Below are 15,973 nucleotides of genomic sequence, written 5' to 3' on the forward strand. Positions count from 1 at the left end.
GCCACCCTTAGCAAGAATATAGGATGTGTGATGTATAGCTTTAGTCTCTTTTCCAAACCCATTGTGGATCCCTTTACTTTTTCTACCCACTTCTAATTAATGTTACTGTGACTTTTTTTTTTTTTTTTTCCGGTACGCGGGCCTCTCACTGTTGTGGCCTCTCCCGTTGCGGAGCACAGCCTCCAGATGCACAGGTTCAGCGGCCATGGCTCACGGGCCCAGCCGCTCCGTGGCATGTGGGATCTTCCCGGACTGGGGCACGAATCTGTGTCCCCTGCATCGGCAGGCGGACTCTCAACCACTGCGCCACCAGGGAAGCCCTGTTACTGTGACTTTTGTGTATCCAAATATTGCACCTTCAACCCTTTTTGGAACAAGGCACAAATAAACACACACACATACATACAGTCTGTTTAGAACAGTTGACTAAAGTAGAACCGTTTAATTGTACCCTTAGGTTTCTAATGAGCTTCTAGCTAAACACTTGAGAAGATGGCAGTACAGCCCTTCCCCCTGGTAGACAGAGCTAGTCTGGGAATCATTTCTAAGTCCTTAAAGATGGCAATCCTAAGTCAAACTCCACAAATGCAAGTCCAAGCGTCGGACACACTCTTCTTTCAGATTTACCAGATTCCAGCATTACTAGGTCCTAACCATTGACCTTCTCTGTTTTGCCAAAATAACTTCTAAAGGCATTGCTTAGCCAACTCATTGATTTTTATTAAAAAAATGAAATTCTCTTTGATAAATCTTATTTTTTCTCCCCTGTCTCTGAGGAAGGAGACAGGGGAGAAAAACTAATAGTAATAGTAATGTGGCAGACAGAGGCTGCATTATTATTTAGGAAAAGTAGGTGGCTGAGGACATTTCTTCTCATTGATGAGTGTATGTGAGTGTTGTCTCTCCCTCCTCTCAGCCTGGATTCTTTTTCTGGAGTTTCTGTTTTATGGCCCTGAGGTTACTTCCTTATTTTTGTAGCTGTGTACACTAATATTTCACTTCCACTTTGTTTCTAGATGAGAATGGAGGCGTTTGGTTTTAAGAAAAAGTAGGACTATTCCACATGACCTTGGACTGTCTAAAGCAGCCACAGTTCATTGGTGGTTAAAAAATTAATAGACTATGCATAGAGAGGACTTTGTTTTCAGTATAGTAAACTGATAAGTTGGGACAGTGAACGAATCAAGTCAAAGTGTTGACCCTGAAATGGTAATAGTTTCCTTTGTTCTTAAGACTTAGGAGAGGGGTAACTCTGTAAAAAGCAACCTTTCCTTTGGTACTGGTTGCTGTCATTAAGGCATTTGAATCAACTCTGAAATAAAGAGCGGATTGCCTACTATATAGGCTCAATCTACTTATTAGCTACTAATGGGTAGTGGTCCAGCCAATGACAGTAACAATGTTACACTGTTCCCCACATTCACACTAGTTAACAAGTATCTTAAACCAAGTCCTGGACATCAGGTTCTTCCTTTCCCCCTTCTTCTCTGCTCCATAGTACAGAGCCGCAACCGGCAGCTGAGAAGGACAGGATGAGGTTGCATGTGGTCAGTGGCCGGCAGCCCCGGCAGAAGGGAAAATTCTGTTGCTACAGCCAGTAACTTCTGTGTTCTGTGCTTCCCCCCGAGCTCCCCAAGCCATATCCCCACAGCCCCTCAAACCACAGGCCTCTGCTGAGGCAGCACAGTCAGGAAGCTCAGACAGACCCTATGGCTGAGTCCAAGGGCAGAAATGAAACCCCTGGGGCTTGAGCAGGCAGAGCAAGGGCCCACCTGGGCCCCTCCTAGCGAGAGAACCATCTGCTATGTAGCCAGTGTGCTATATGCTTCCACCATCCCCCTCACCTCCTGGGGCCAGCGTCAAGACACCCCCTCCATTGACTCTGGTGGGAGTGGGGCTCATCTCCGTCCTGCCCTGGCCCAGCCCACCCCTAGGTCTCTGCTGTCTGAGGGGACTTTTTGGACAGGTGGTCTAGATGGCAAGGTGACCTCCTCAGTGATGAGAAGTGTGTGACTTCTTACACTGTCAATAATAATAGCCAACCCTTTACATAGCACTTGAATCTCACCACAATCCCGTGACACGGGTACTGCTGTTATTATTATTCTGATTCTAAGATGAGGAAACCAAGGTCCAGAGAGGTTAAGTAACTTCTCTGACGACAAACAGCTTGTCAATAATAAAGCCACGAGTTGAGTCCAGGCAGTGAGGTGTGACTGTGTGCTTTTAACCCCTGCTCCACACGCCTTTAAGCAAAAGATAATTAAGTCTGTACCACGTCTCTAAGTCTGCACCGCCGAACAGAATTTACACAGTGTGTCTGACCAGGATGGAGCGTATGGTTAAATTTGGAGGTGAAATTTCGTTCTCACAGAAGTGACCCTTGGGTGTGAAAATTAGAATTAACTGAATAAATTCAAGCCAGCAGAAATTCTTTATCTAGGAGAGGTGGCCTTGGAGAACAACAGGACAGTTTCTTCCCTTTCATACGTCTCTCTGTGGCTACAGCGATTGGTGAATCGGTGCATTGCCACTTAAAATATTTACTGAGCACCCATGGATTGGTGTTATAATGACTTGACCCCAGATTAATTTTCCTCCTCAAAATGTTCTTGTTAAAGAGTTTGACCACACAGTGGGCTCAGACAGCAGGGGATCTGCCCGGAGCCCCCAGTGGACAGAAGGCTAGAAAATAATTAAAAATCAGAATGTCCTCTAATTCAAAATCGAAAGGCATCCCCATATCTGCCCTTGTGAAAATTGTGCGAGTTGGCCAATTAATGAGACTGTTGCCTGGGGTGAAGTCTGCCCCTAGCCTGTGTAATTGCCAAGAAATGAGAGAGACCTCAGTGGGTCCTAGGGATGAGCAAAAGAAAATGATTTCCGGACGTAAGTGGAATCATTAAGAATGCAAGGGCGCTAATGCACCACAGCCGCTTCCAGGGCGCAAGAGTTGCCTGGACCAAGGCAGGAACAGCCCAAAGAGTGCTGAGTCTCCTGCTCTGTGGTAAGTAAGCAGGGAGGAGATGCAGAGTTCATCTCCCCTCCAGGTAGGGAAGGGAGAGGACTAACATTTACTGAATGCTCCTTATGTACCACCCTCTATGTTGAGCATTTTATATATATTGTTTGACTTAAAAAATGCCAGAATAGTCCATGAGTTTTTGTACCTGGACAGGGTGATGCATACACAATCCAGTCTTGACATACAGAATGACACAGGCCTGACCCCCACTATCATTGGGGTTACCCTGCCACGTGCAGGTGACACAGACAAGATCATCTAAAAGCAAAATCACTATTAAATTTTTGACCGGTAAACTTATATTCTTTATTCCTATGTAAGTATTTTGTGTCCATTTACCAAAATGGGATTGTACTGCATGTGGTGTTTCATACCCGCTTTTTAAAACTCGCTTTTACATGCTTATTAAATACTCTTCTACAGGATAATTCTAGTAGTTACAGAGCTATGTAGGTACTTTCATAAACCCTTTTTATCGATCTCCGAGTGTAGGATATTTAAGTTGCTTTCAAGGTTCCACAATGTTAAACAATGTTCTAATGAACATTCTTGTAGATAAATCACTGCAAAATTATCTAAATTTTTTAAAGGTAAATCCCTAGCCTGGAAATTGCTGGGTAAAAGGATTCTGACATTTTTTAAGTCAAGTTTATTGAAGCATAATTCAGAGAGAACGGAATTCAGCCTTTTCAGGTGTGCAGTGCTTTGAATTTTGACAAAGTTATGTAACCACCACCACAATTAAGTTATATAACATTTATAAGTATTTTAAAGCTCTTGATGCATGTTGTCAGTCGTCTGCTAGGAAAAGTATACCATCTACCATCTAGTCCCATCTACCATCAGGCTATGAAATGTGAACATTAGAGATTATCCTTAAACATTTAAAAAAAAAAAAAAAAAGATTTTCCAATTTGGTATGTGAATGTTTCCATCTCATGTTCAGTTACATTTATTTGATTACTAATGAGGTTGCATATTTTTTCATATGTTTGCTATCTGGTTTTATGTCTTATAGTATGATATACTATATCTTTGGCCTACATTTCTAGCCCACTGTTTATCTCTTTCTTATTGCTTTGTAAGAGCTATCGGGGGCTAGGGATGAAGAAGTGACCTGTCATGTTGCAAATGTTTTCTGTTGTCATTTGCCTCTTTTAATATTGTTTATAGCTTTTTTTTCTCAAAAATTTGAAGTTTCCGTAATCTATCTTTTCCTTATGGATTCCACCTTGGAAATCAGCTTCAGAAAGTCCTTCCTTTCTCATTCCATGATTATTTAAATATTTTCCCTTCTTCCATTTAAATGTTTAATTCTTTTGGAATTTATTTTGGTATACCACATGGGAGAAACTTTATTTTCCGCCCAAATTATGAGCCAGTTGTACCACCCCTGGTGATCAAATAATCTTTTCCCCCACTAATCTGAGTCACCTTTATTATATATTTAATATGTACTTAGATATGTCTCTGAACTTTCCATTGTGTTCCACAAAATTTCTTATCTTTTTTGGAGAAGAATAGGTACTATATCACACAGTTTTAAATATTATAGTTTTATAATGTGCTTTAATATCTAGGATGGCAAGCACTGTTTTTCGTTACTATATTTTTTCAGAATGTTCTCTCAGGCCCTACTTATCCCAGATGAACTTAAAAACATATCTGGGTTTAAATATCCAATAGGAATTTTTATTCAATTTCATTATATTTATAGATTAATCTGAGAAAAATTTTTATCTTTATAATAGTTTTATCACTGAGGAACATGCCATGTCACTCAACATGTTCAAGTTTTCTTTTACTTACTTCAGTAAATGTTTACAGTTTTTAAAAAATGGGTTCTGCATGTTTTGTGTATCTCAGGAATTTATGTATCTCAGGTGTTTATCTCAGGAATCATGGGGGTTTTGTTACCGTTATTCACAGCATCCTTCTTTTTACTTTCTAACTGGTGGCTCCTACTTATAGCATTCTATTTATTAATTTTATAAAAAGCTAGTTTAATAAAAACTAGTTACAATAGTATTTTAATTTTCTTCCCCTTCAGTGTTCCTAGAAGACAATGGTTATTTGTAAATACTAATGATTTTACCTTCACTTTTCTGATCTTATACATTTCTTTTTCCCAGACTCATTATTCAGAATGATTGTGACTGGTAATTTCAGATCATTCTTCACGTCATTTCATTTTTGTCACATGTTAAACTACATGTTACTTTTATAAAAATCAAAAGTGTGTTTTTATCCAGTACCTTATGATGAGCTACTCTTGCAAGTTTCTGATAAACCCTAGTTGCCTATAGAGTGTTATTCTCTTAACATTTTACTCAGTATTTTATTTGAAATATTTAAACCTGTAATCATTCATTTCAGTTTTCTTTAATATGCCATCTTTGCCAAATTATGATATTAAGGTTGGACTATTCTGATTTTGTAAAATTGGGAACCTTGCAACTTTTTCTTCATGTTGGAACAATTTAATTGGCATGAGCATGCCTGTTGCTTCAGAAGTGGGCTTAACTCACCTGTCACCTACTCCAAGGCTTTTAGAGAAGGCACCAGCCATAGCATTGTTGAAAGCCCTCTCTCACTCACTATTCAGAATTTATTTTAAATTCCCAAAGGTCATTCAACAATTTTGAGAGTCAGACAATGAAAAACTAATTCATCTGTTTTCTTAGTATAGGACACATTGGAAAATAAAGATGAAAACTACCTAAATCTCAAACACCACATTTCCATCCCTTCTTTGGATTCCGTTAGCTCTTGGCAAACATTATTTATGCTTACATAAAGTTATGTGATGCCTGGCTGGTGTTCAAAAACTGACTCATTCCTCTTCAGGGACTACAGAAATTTCCACCCTCATTTGCCTAGAAAAGAGATGGAAGTAAAAAGAGTAAGAAATAAGATGAAACTTACTGTATCAGTTAGTTTTCCTTGAGCACACCCTGGGTGTATGCAACCAAACTACATTTCTTCAGAGATTATAAAAGCAGTCTGTGTTCTCAAGTTTTTCATCTGAGGCAGGGGACCTGCCTTGCTTGTGATGATTTCCTCGCAGGGACAGGATAATGTCATGTAAATTGCAAAACAGCCTGCTGGTCTTCAGCCTACTTCGATGCCATAACAACAGTTAACAGCGTTTTCTTTCCCTTTATCCAGGATGTCTGCGTCAAGGCTTACCTAGCCCTTCGTCATCACACAAACCTACTCATCATCCTCTTCTCCATGATGTTGATGACAGGAATGCCCCAGTTAACCAGCAAAGAAGATATCGAATACATTCGGGACGCCCTGACAGTGGGGAAGAGCGAGGAGGATGCTAAAAAGTATTTTCTAGATCAGATTGAAGTTTGCAGAGACAAAGGATGGACTGTGCAGTTTAACTGGTTCCTACATCTTGTTCTTGGCATCAAACAAGGGGAGAAACATTCTGCCTAATACTTTGGGCTAGAATTTAAAAGCTTTAGATCTGTACGGCGGTCATCAAACTTGATTTAAAATGTCCTAGGACATTATGAAAGCTGCCACTTGAGAAATATAGCTCTTTCTCTAGCTGAACTCTTCACTGGAGAAAAATATTGGCACGTCTGACTGTTTAGGTGATGTTCAATTTCAGCCTTATCTGCAGGTTTGTTTTTTTCTCATTTGTCTCCATGATGTTGGAGAACATTCTAAGTTTAAACAGCCTAATTCCTCCCTCATTGTGGCTGATGTTTTGACTATCATACTATTGAGTACTTCTGGAAATTCTTTAGAGTAATTGGTAACATCTCTTTTCATCTGGGCTTCTTCTCAATTTGGGTTATCCTTGTGTTTCTCAAACTCTTTTCAGAAGAAAAAAATATGATCATTGTAACCTTTGTCTCATTCCGTAAATGACACTTCCGAACAGCCCCTCCATGGCTGCAGATGTTAGCGATGTGCTAAAAGTAAGCAAAGCGAGCTAGTCTCTTCAGGGTCTTTTGTAGTTAGGTTCTCTTACCACTGAGACTCACAAACACAAAATGGAACATCTGAACCTTTGTGCCCTGGCCCTTCTCCGCTGGTCTGGTTCCAGGGTTAAGAAGAGCAAAATTTGTCTCAACTCTGCCCACAGAGCAAACTTTCAAGTGCAATTATGATAGCCTTCTTAGCATAGAAACAGGAAATAACTAAAGGGACTCATTTGGGGCCTTTATATTTCCCCCCCACACTGCCTCTCTTCTTCTTCACTTTCCACATTCTCACAGCTCTTTATGCAGAGTTGTGAAAGCTTCAAGAATACCTTTACCCTAGAACTCAAAATTAGTTGAAAAGAATTTCTCCTCTAGGGATACTAGAATTTTAGGTACTTATTTGTAAAGATGTTTGCTGGAGTTTTTAAAAAGTACATTATTAAAGGAGACATTCCTGAAATTATGGATGTTTCCAAATGCCTTCATTTCAAATTTTGGTCTCAGCAGTTTTTTCTTTCTTTTTGAATGGAAGAAGATATTTAATACCTAAAACAGTTCTCCAGGTTAGGAAGAACACTACTTGCCCTAAGCATCTTGCAGTTTAAAGGACTTCTACACTCCAACACATTCTTCACATTTTCTAAAAGTAATTCAAATGTCTTCTTTAAAATCTATTTTCATCTCTTAAATATTTTCTATTTATTGGAAGTGTTAACAGAGAAAGATCATTAAATTATTTATAAAATATCTTAAAATGACCTATAGTTCATACTTGACCTAGAAATAACTCTGTTAATGGTGTCTATGTTTTAAGTTTAATGAGATATAAATATATATTTAATTTTTAAGTTTTCTAAATAGATACCTGTTGGACTTTGGTGTAGCCCAAACCTTGCCTTTTGAGTATGCAAAAGCCCAGTGGTTCTTAACTCTGGCTGCAAATCAGAATCACCAGGGTTACTTTAAAAATGTACCCTGCCTGAGCACCCACCTCGGCTTGTAATCCATTAGTTTGGGATGAGGCCCAGACATCAGTGTTTGCCTAAGTACTCCAGGCGATTCTAATATGCAAGCAGGGTTCAAAAGCCCTGTACGACCCTTGAAGGTGCAGGTGACACTGCTTCCTTTTCTACTGATCCTTTTCCCAGCTCCTAAGGTATCCAGAAAAAGCTCCTCTTCCTTGACAACTCATCCTTTTAAAATCACACTTATCACTCTGTACAGAGGACCATGCCTGTAATGAAATATTTATTCCTCTGTGTTAATGGAGAATAGACATTTTGTAGCATTTTTAAACCAACTATTCCCCACCATTCTTTTTTTTTTTTTTTTTTTTTTTTTTTTTTGCGGTACACTGGGCCTCTCACTGTTGTGGCCTCTCCTGTTGCGGAGCACAGGCTCCGGACGCGCAGGCTCAGCGGCCATGGCTCACGGGCCCAGCCGCTCCACGGCATATGGGATCTTCTCGGACTGGGGCACGAACCCGTGTCCCCTGCATCGGCAGGCAGACTCTCAACCACTGTGCCACCAGGGAAGCCCCCCACCATTCTTTTGAAGAAAAAAAGGAATGATGCTTTCTCATTCAGAAGAGGATGTTTCTTTGTTCTTATATAGCACAGTCAAGCTCAGACCTTGCACGAATTCCACTTGTTATTTGAGTTGCTCAAGAAATCATCTCAATGACAGAAGAATGACAGAGGATTGTATTTATATTTAACCTATTGGTGCATGTGTGTACAAATTTGCTCTTCCAAAGAACAAGTTCTTTTGTTACGCTGTTTTGTATATATAGGTGTCACATTGGGGTTGATTCTTCCCTATTCCAGTGAAGGTACAATTTTAACTCTGTAGACATACAAATAAACAAAAATCCCCTTTGTGTGCTTCCTTCGTCATCCCCAATGACCCACAACTTCTGTATCTTTGAAAATGTGCTAGAACCTGGGTCATCTTGCTATCGGGAGGAGATGTTGGGGAACTGCGCCTACTCTATCTTCAGTGCCAGATGAAAACAGAGATCACAAGTCAGATGGTTCAGGTCAAAGCAGCTTATATGTGTATCCAGGATGGGTTACATAATTTGCAAACCCAGGGCAAAATGAAAACACAGGGGCCGTGGTTCACAAATCATTACAAAATTCAAGACAGCAACAGCAGAGCACTAAACCTTCTGAGCGTGCGTCACTACCCAGCTCACAAGCCCATGGAGCTGACACTGGACACGTGTGAACGATGGCTTTGGTGCTCAGCTTACATTTAGACCACGCCTGTGTGAGTGCAGGTTAACGTTCCAGATCAAAATGTTGCTTCTGCTCTAATTGAAATACCTCATCTCTACGGCTGTACGTGAAGTCCTAAAACACAGGCCCATGGCTTTGGAACTGGAACTATGGCCACTAAAGGAAAGCAAAGGGGATACTGTAGCCCTAGTCCCACATGACTGCCTTTGACTGGCTTTGGTGATTCTTTGGTGAGAGTAGGGGGAAGTGGAAACTGCAATAAAATATATCAACTCCTAGAGCAAACTCTTAATTTTAAAAAATTAACTTTGTTAAATATATCGTTTACAAGAGTCGAATTATTTTTTAAAGAAAGGTTAGATGTCGGAATTCTGCACAATTTGGAGGCTGTTAGTGCTATATAAATGGAAATTAGTTATTTTTGGAAATGAGTCTGAAATATAATTTAGAAAGTAAGTTTCTGCAGCAAATCCTGGCCTTTATGTGGTAAGTGAGGCTCTCTTTGACTTGTGAAATAAATTGTCAATTATATTTTACTATGTAAAGAAAAAAGAAATTTGGATTTTTAAAGTTTCTGCTGTGTTATTTTCTGTTTAATCCAACCGAATAATTCCGGTCATGAAATCTGGTTCTAGTCTGGGTGCTTGTCTGCATTTGCCAAAAACTCATCTTCAGGACAGATGCTGGGGAACTAAAGCACACACCTTAGCTTAAGTGAGCCCAGAGAGCTAGCCACTCCCTCTTCCGGACAGTCTCATCCTCCCCACTTGCATTTATATTTTCATTGCAAATTGTTAAATGTAAATTTAAATAAAAGAAGGAATCTGATATTGTGTGTTCTCTGCATACATTTTTCAATGTCTGAAGGTTCAGATATTCCTAAAATTCAAATTTTCTTTCAAGGAATCTTTACTGAGTGCCCACTACTTACTAGACACTGTGTGATGTATTGGATATGACCAACGATATCCAATAGTAGACCAACCCAGTCCCAGTCCTTAAAAAGTTTATAATTTGCTGGTGAGAGTAGACACTTCATGATGGGGTTTGCTGTGGGTTACATTGCGTCCCCCCAAAACATATGTTGAAGTCCTAACCCCTGGTATCTGTGAATGTGACCTTGTTTGGAAATAAGGTCTACAGATGTAATCAAATTAAGATGAAGTGGGCCTTACATATACCTGGACAAAACTGTAATTCAAAAAGATACATGAACCCCTATGTCCATATCAGCACTATTTACAATAGCCAAAACATGGAAACAACCTAAATGTCCATCGACAGATGAATGGATAAAAAAGATATGGCACATGTATACAATGGAATACTACTCAGCCACAAAAAAAGATAAGGCCATTTGCAGCAACATGGCTGCAACTAGAGATTCTCATACTAAGCGAAGTAAGTCAGACAGAGAAAGACAAATACTGTATTATATCACTTATATGTGGGACCTAAAACATGACACAAATGAACTTACCTATGAAAAAGACTCACAGACATAGAGAACAGACTTGTGGTTGCCAAGGGGGAGGGGGGCAGGGGAGGGGTGGACTGGAAATTTGGGATTAGCAGATGCAAACTATTATATATAGAATGGATAAACAACAAGGTCCTACTGTATAGCACAGGGAACTATATTCAGTATCCTGTGATAAACCATAATGGAAAAGAATATAAAAAAAAGAATGTAAAAATTTTTTAAATAAAAATAAAAAAGATGAGGTGGGGGCTTCCCTGGTGGCACAGTGGTTGTGAGTCCGCCTGCCGAGGCAGGGGACACAGGTTCGTGCCCCAGTTCGGGAAGATTCCACATGCCGCAGAGTGGCTGGGCCCGTGAGCCATGGCCGCTGAGCCTGCGCGTCCGGAGCCTGTGCTCCGCAACGGCAGAGGCCACAGCAGTGAGAGGCCCGTGTACTGCAAAGAAAATAAAAAAAAGATGAGGTGGGCCCTAATCTATTATGAGTGGTATACTTAACAGAAGGGAAGGAAGAATGCCTTGTGACGGAGGTAGAGATTATAATCATGTGTCTACAAGCCCCAGGAACTCCTGGGGCTACCAGAAGGTAGAATAGGAAAGGAAGCCTCCTCCCCTAGAAGCTTCCAAGGGAGCATGGCCCTGCCAATGCCTTGGTTTCAAACTTTCTAGCCTCCAGAGCTGTGAGAGAATACATATCTATTGTTTTAAGCCACTCAGTTGGTGATTCTTTGTTATGGTATCCCTAGAAAACTAATACAGTGTCAATAATGAAAATTTTTGTGGGGGTTTTTTGGGGGTTAGGGGATCACACAGTTTAGGTAAGTAAAACTGTTTGATATTTTCTGCTGTTACCAACAAGATTGAATTGTGAGCAAAATACATAACAGAGTGCTAATATTCTTAATATATTAAAAATTTGTAATAATTCAGTAAGTAAAAGATAAATACCTCATTGGAAAATATTCAGTTCACACACAGAAAATGCATTGTGGCCATTAAGCGTATGACAGCAGACCCCAAATCACTGTTGATTAAACAAATGCAAATTAAAACCTAGGTTCCTCTTCCCCATTAGATAAGCAAATATTGGTAATGCCCAGAGTTCGTGATACTTTGAAAGAGCAGTCTATCACACTGTTGAAAGCAGAGTATGTTGGTAAATTCATGCCTGGTATTTTGTCAAAATTTAGAAAATGAAGAAGGTATCTATTCTCTGAGCCAGCAAGTCCACATCCAAGAATTTATCCTTCAGAAATTCTTGGACAGGGCTTCCCTGGTGGCGCAGTGGTTGAGAGTCCGCCTGCCGATGCAGGGGACGTGGGTTCATGCCCCGGTCCAGGAAGATCCCACATGCCACGGAGCAGCTAGGCCCGTGAGCCATGGCCGCTGAGCCTGCGCGTCCGGAGCCTGTGCTCCGCAACGGGAGAGGCCCCAACAGTGAGAGGCCCACGTACCGCAAAAAAAAAAAAAAAAAAAAAAAAGAAATTCTTGGACAAGTACGCAAAGACTTATGGATAAAAACAGTTGCCTGCACTCTTTGTAATAACCAAAAATTGGAACCAACTGAAAAGCCCCTCCTCAATAGCACACTGATTAAATCATATCCATATGCTGGACTGCAATGAAGCCCTTGAAAAGGCAGATCAAAATCTATTGACATCCAGGTACATCTATGACCTGCTGAGGAGTGAAACAAGGTGGTTACAGGACAGTGTTACATCAAAGTTACGTTCAAGCTAACATGTAGCTTTGCACATGCATTAAAGGCTGGGGGATATACTCACACCAAACGGTTAGTAGTGATTTTTTTTTTTTACCTTGCATTCATTTTTTCTCTTGCATTTTGGGGAATTTGACTTTCTATTAGTTGAATTTCTTAACAAGGGATAAAAAATTAAGTCTTTCAGTTTTGGGGAAAAAATGCAGTCTGCATGATAATCTTATCCTTTAGCTTACATGGAGCCTCATTAAAAGCTCAGAAAATTTTGTTTCTCAGAGGGAAAATAATCACGTAAAGTCAATAATTATCAAGCACTGACATCAAAGCTGTTGTTGGAATTTCTTGGCATCAAGACGACAATGGCGAAGTCTCCTGTCTTACAGGACCCTGCCTGATTGTGATCTGTTTACGCTAAGGCTGTCAGTGCTTTTGGAGGGGGGCCTCCAGCGCTGCTCTCTTCAATCATTAAGCAATGCTTTGCCCGGCTCAGTTCTTCTCAGCTCTTCAAACCTGTGCAGCCCGTGTGGCCATGCTGAGCTCTCTAGCTCATGGTTAAGGCTCCCCTTGGAGGTGCAAACTGCCTCATTTTCACTTCTCATGAATGTCAGATTTTTTTTTCCTACATGTTTGCTTATTAGTGCAGCTTAAATCTCACTACCTGCTGCTTTGGTAAGAATTTTCTCTTCTGGGAGCTGGGCTTTGAGTCTGAGTTCACCATGCATGGGTTGATCTAACTTGGAGGATGTAATGGGGATGGGGACCTGCCAAGGAACATAAAATCCCCTTGCAGCACCTCAGAAGCACTCCTCTGTGTTTCACAGCAGATGGCCAGTCATCGGAGAAGTTTTATACTCAGAGAATGAAACTCAGAATTCTTTTGATTACGCTGAAGAGGTAAAATCGGTCCCTACTGTCTGCAGAGATGCACCCACCATCACCTCCACCGTTTCCAGCCACGTGCAAGGTCTGTGGCTGAACAGCACCTCCCATCGCCAGATGTATAACACCAGCTGTTAAGGACCAGTCGGGCCTCCCACCCAGCAGCTTGCCTTTGCATCATCACCAAGCACCTGTGCTACAAAACAACCGGCCTGTGGCTACTGAGGGCTTCCACTGGGGAAATCCCATGTCCACAAACCACTGCCAAACCCCTGACCTCTCTCCAACTCATGGTTCTGGAAACCAGAGAAGATAATTATTGGAAGCACCTCCTTGCTTAGACAATCATTCTTTTTTTTTTTTTTTTGCGGTACACAGGCCTCTCACCATTGTGGCCTCTCCCGTTGAGGAGCACAGGCTCCGGACGCGCAGACTCAGCAGCCATGGCCCACGGGCCCAGCTGCTCCGCGGCATGTGGGATCCTCCCAGACCGGGGCACGAACCCGTGTACCCTGCACAGGCAGGCCGACTCCCAACCACTGCGCCACCAGGGAAGCCCTAGGCAATCATTCTTCACGGTGACAGAGAATATTCTGCAGGTTTCATTGGGTAGATGTTTTTGACTCCTTTAATCTATGGAGACTGAAAGGAGTCTGAGCCTTGAGAGCTCCTAGTGGAAATGCTGGACGATTAGCCAGTACCTTGGCGGTAATCCTTTCGAGAGTCTGTGCCAGATGTCGCAGGGGAAGTCTGGAGTAGGTGCGGCAGTGAAGAGAGTAGTTAAGTGGCTTTGGCATTAGACCATTCCAAATTCAAGCACTGCTTGTCACTTGAAAAAACTGTCTAATCTCTCTAAATGTCAGCCCTCTCCTCTGTAAACTGGGAGGACAGCAGTACCTCACTTGCAGGATTACTGTGCAGATGAAATGAAATAATGAAAGTGAAGCATTAAGTAGAGTGTCTGGCTCTACATTACTGTTATTGCTCAATAAATGAAAGCTGCCCTTTCTCTGCTCCTTTTCAAGGAAGGCTGAAGAATCTTGAGAAATCGAAATGAAAAGTTCAATTGGCATCATCCTTGGAGTAAATACTCCTCAGGAGTATTTACAATGATGGAAATCTTAACAACTTTCTAAGTGTGGTGTCTTCCGAGTAGGACTTCAAAGGAGAAATAATTTCTATTCTGTGCCAACATCAGATACCAAGGAAATCTAAATAGCATCGTTCTCTGATGAGTTATTCTAATCAATGGAACTTAGTCCCTGGGTTCTTCTGAACCTAAAGCGAGTCAGACCAACTGGAATCAATTGGCAAGGCTACTAATTCCTAGTTACCTTTTTCCACCAGCTTTATTGAAGATTAATTTACATAAAATAAAATTTACCACGTTAAATGTGCAATTTGATGAGTTTTGACAAATGTATATACCCATGTATCTACCACCACAATCAAAATACAGAACCGTTCCATCATTCGAATGTTCTCTCATGCTTCTTCGTAGTCAATACCTCCCATCTCTCCACTGAAATGTTTCTATCACTAGTTTTGTCTTTCTAGAATTTCATATAAATGGAAACATACAGTATGTGGTCTTCTGTGCCTGGCTTCTTCCACATAGCATAATGCTTTTGAGATTTATCTATATTGCCTAATAAAATATAATTTAGGAAGGCTCACTTTCTGGACCGATTTTGAAGTTCACTCTAGAGCCAAAAAAACCCACAAAACTCTCTCTCCCTGCAAACCAGCTTTCCTCCGGTTGGTTGAGCAGTAACTAAGCAGGGCTGCCTCTCAGCTCTCCTCTGGTTTGATGGTCTAGTTTAAACCTCCAGCATCTTTGAGGTCCAATTAAATTGCATTAAAAGTTACGACTGGGGCTTCCCTGGTGGTGCAGTGGTTGAGAGTCCACCTGCCGATGCAGGGGACGCGGGTTCGTGCCCCGGTCCGGGAAGATCCCACATGCCGCGGAGCGGCTGGGCCTGTGACCCATGGCCGCGGGGCCTGCGCATCTGGAACCTGTGCTCCGCAACGGGAGAGGCCACAACAGTGAGAGGCCCGCGTACCGCAAAAAACAAAAACAAAAACAAAAACGTTACGACTGGCTCAGCTTTGGTCAGGTGTCCACCTCAGGGCCAATCAGTTATGATTAGGAATGTGGGGGTCACATGGTGAAAACGTGGCTGCCAAGATTTATCCCTACTACACTGGAAACAAGGGCAGGGTAACAGGCTAAGTTTCTGAAAGTCTTTGGCCATGAATGGAGATATGTAGGTATAGAAACATTTTGGTCAAGTTTTCTGATTTTCTTGCTTGAATATATCTTTGCATATTAAAAAACATACATAAAGACATTCTATTGTATTCACATTTTCTACATAGCCTAATATAGGATCTAACTGGTAGGACACAACTGCTGAATGCAAACATCACTATCATTAATTAGTAGCCATCACAATAACAGGGAAGAAAGGCAATTCAACCAAGTCAAGTTAATCTTCTCTATCTTTCACCGCACAGATGAACCCAGGTCATTTACTTCTCTCCAGCTAAGTATGCAGCTGACATTTAGTGAAGGAAGCATAAAGAACGATTTCTGACTATGTGGGTGTGTTTCATGCAAACACTCTTCTTCGGCAGCTTCTGACTTCAAACGAGAACTCCAAGCACCAGCAGGCACGTTTAGTG

General features: G+C 41.2%; 1 protein-coding gene across 3 annotated transcripts in view; it reads left to right on the forward strand.

Moving 5' to 3' along the window:
* Positions 1–8,274, forward strand: part of PIK3CG (phosphatidylinositol-4,5-bisphosphate 3-kinase catalytic subunit gamma) — a 34,728-nt gene extending 26,454 nt beyond the window's left edge. For all 3 annotated transcript variants that reach the window (XM_030834395.2, XM_030834396.2, XM_030834397.2), the window contains exon 11: positions 6,194–8,274. In XM_030834395.2, coding sequence (XP_030690255.2) covers positions 6,194–6,472 — 279 coding nt within the window. In that variant the 3' untranslated portion in view covers positions 6,473–8,274. The remainder of the gene's footprint in view (positions 1–6,193) is intronic.
* Positions 8,275–15,973: the final 7,699 nt, after the last annotated feature.

This window comes from Globicephala melas, chromosome 9 (genome assembly GCF_963455315.2).
Source record: "Globicephala melas chromosome 9, mGloMel1.2, whole genome shotgun sequence".
NCBI lineage: Eukaryota > Metazoa > Chordata > Mammalia > Artiodactyla > Delphinidae > Globicephala > Globicephala melas.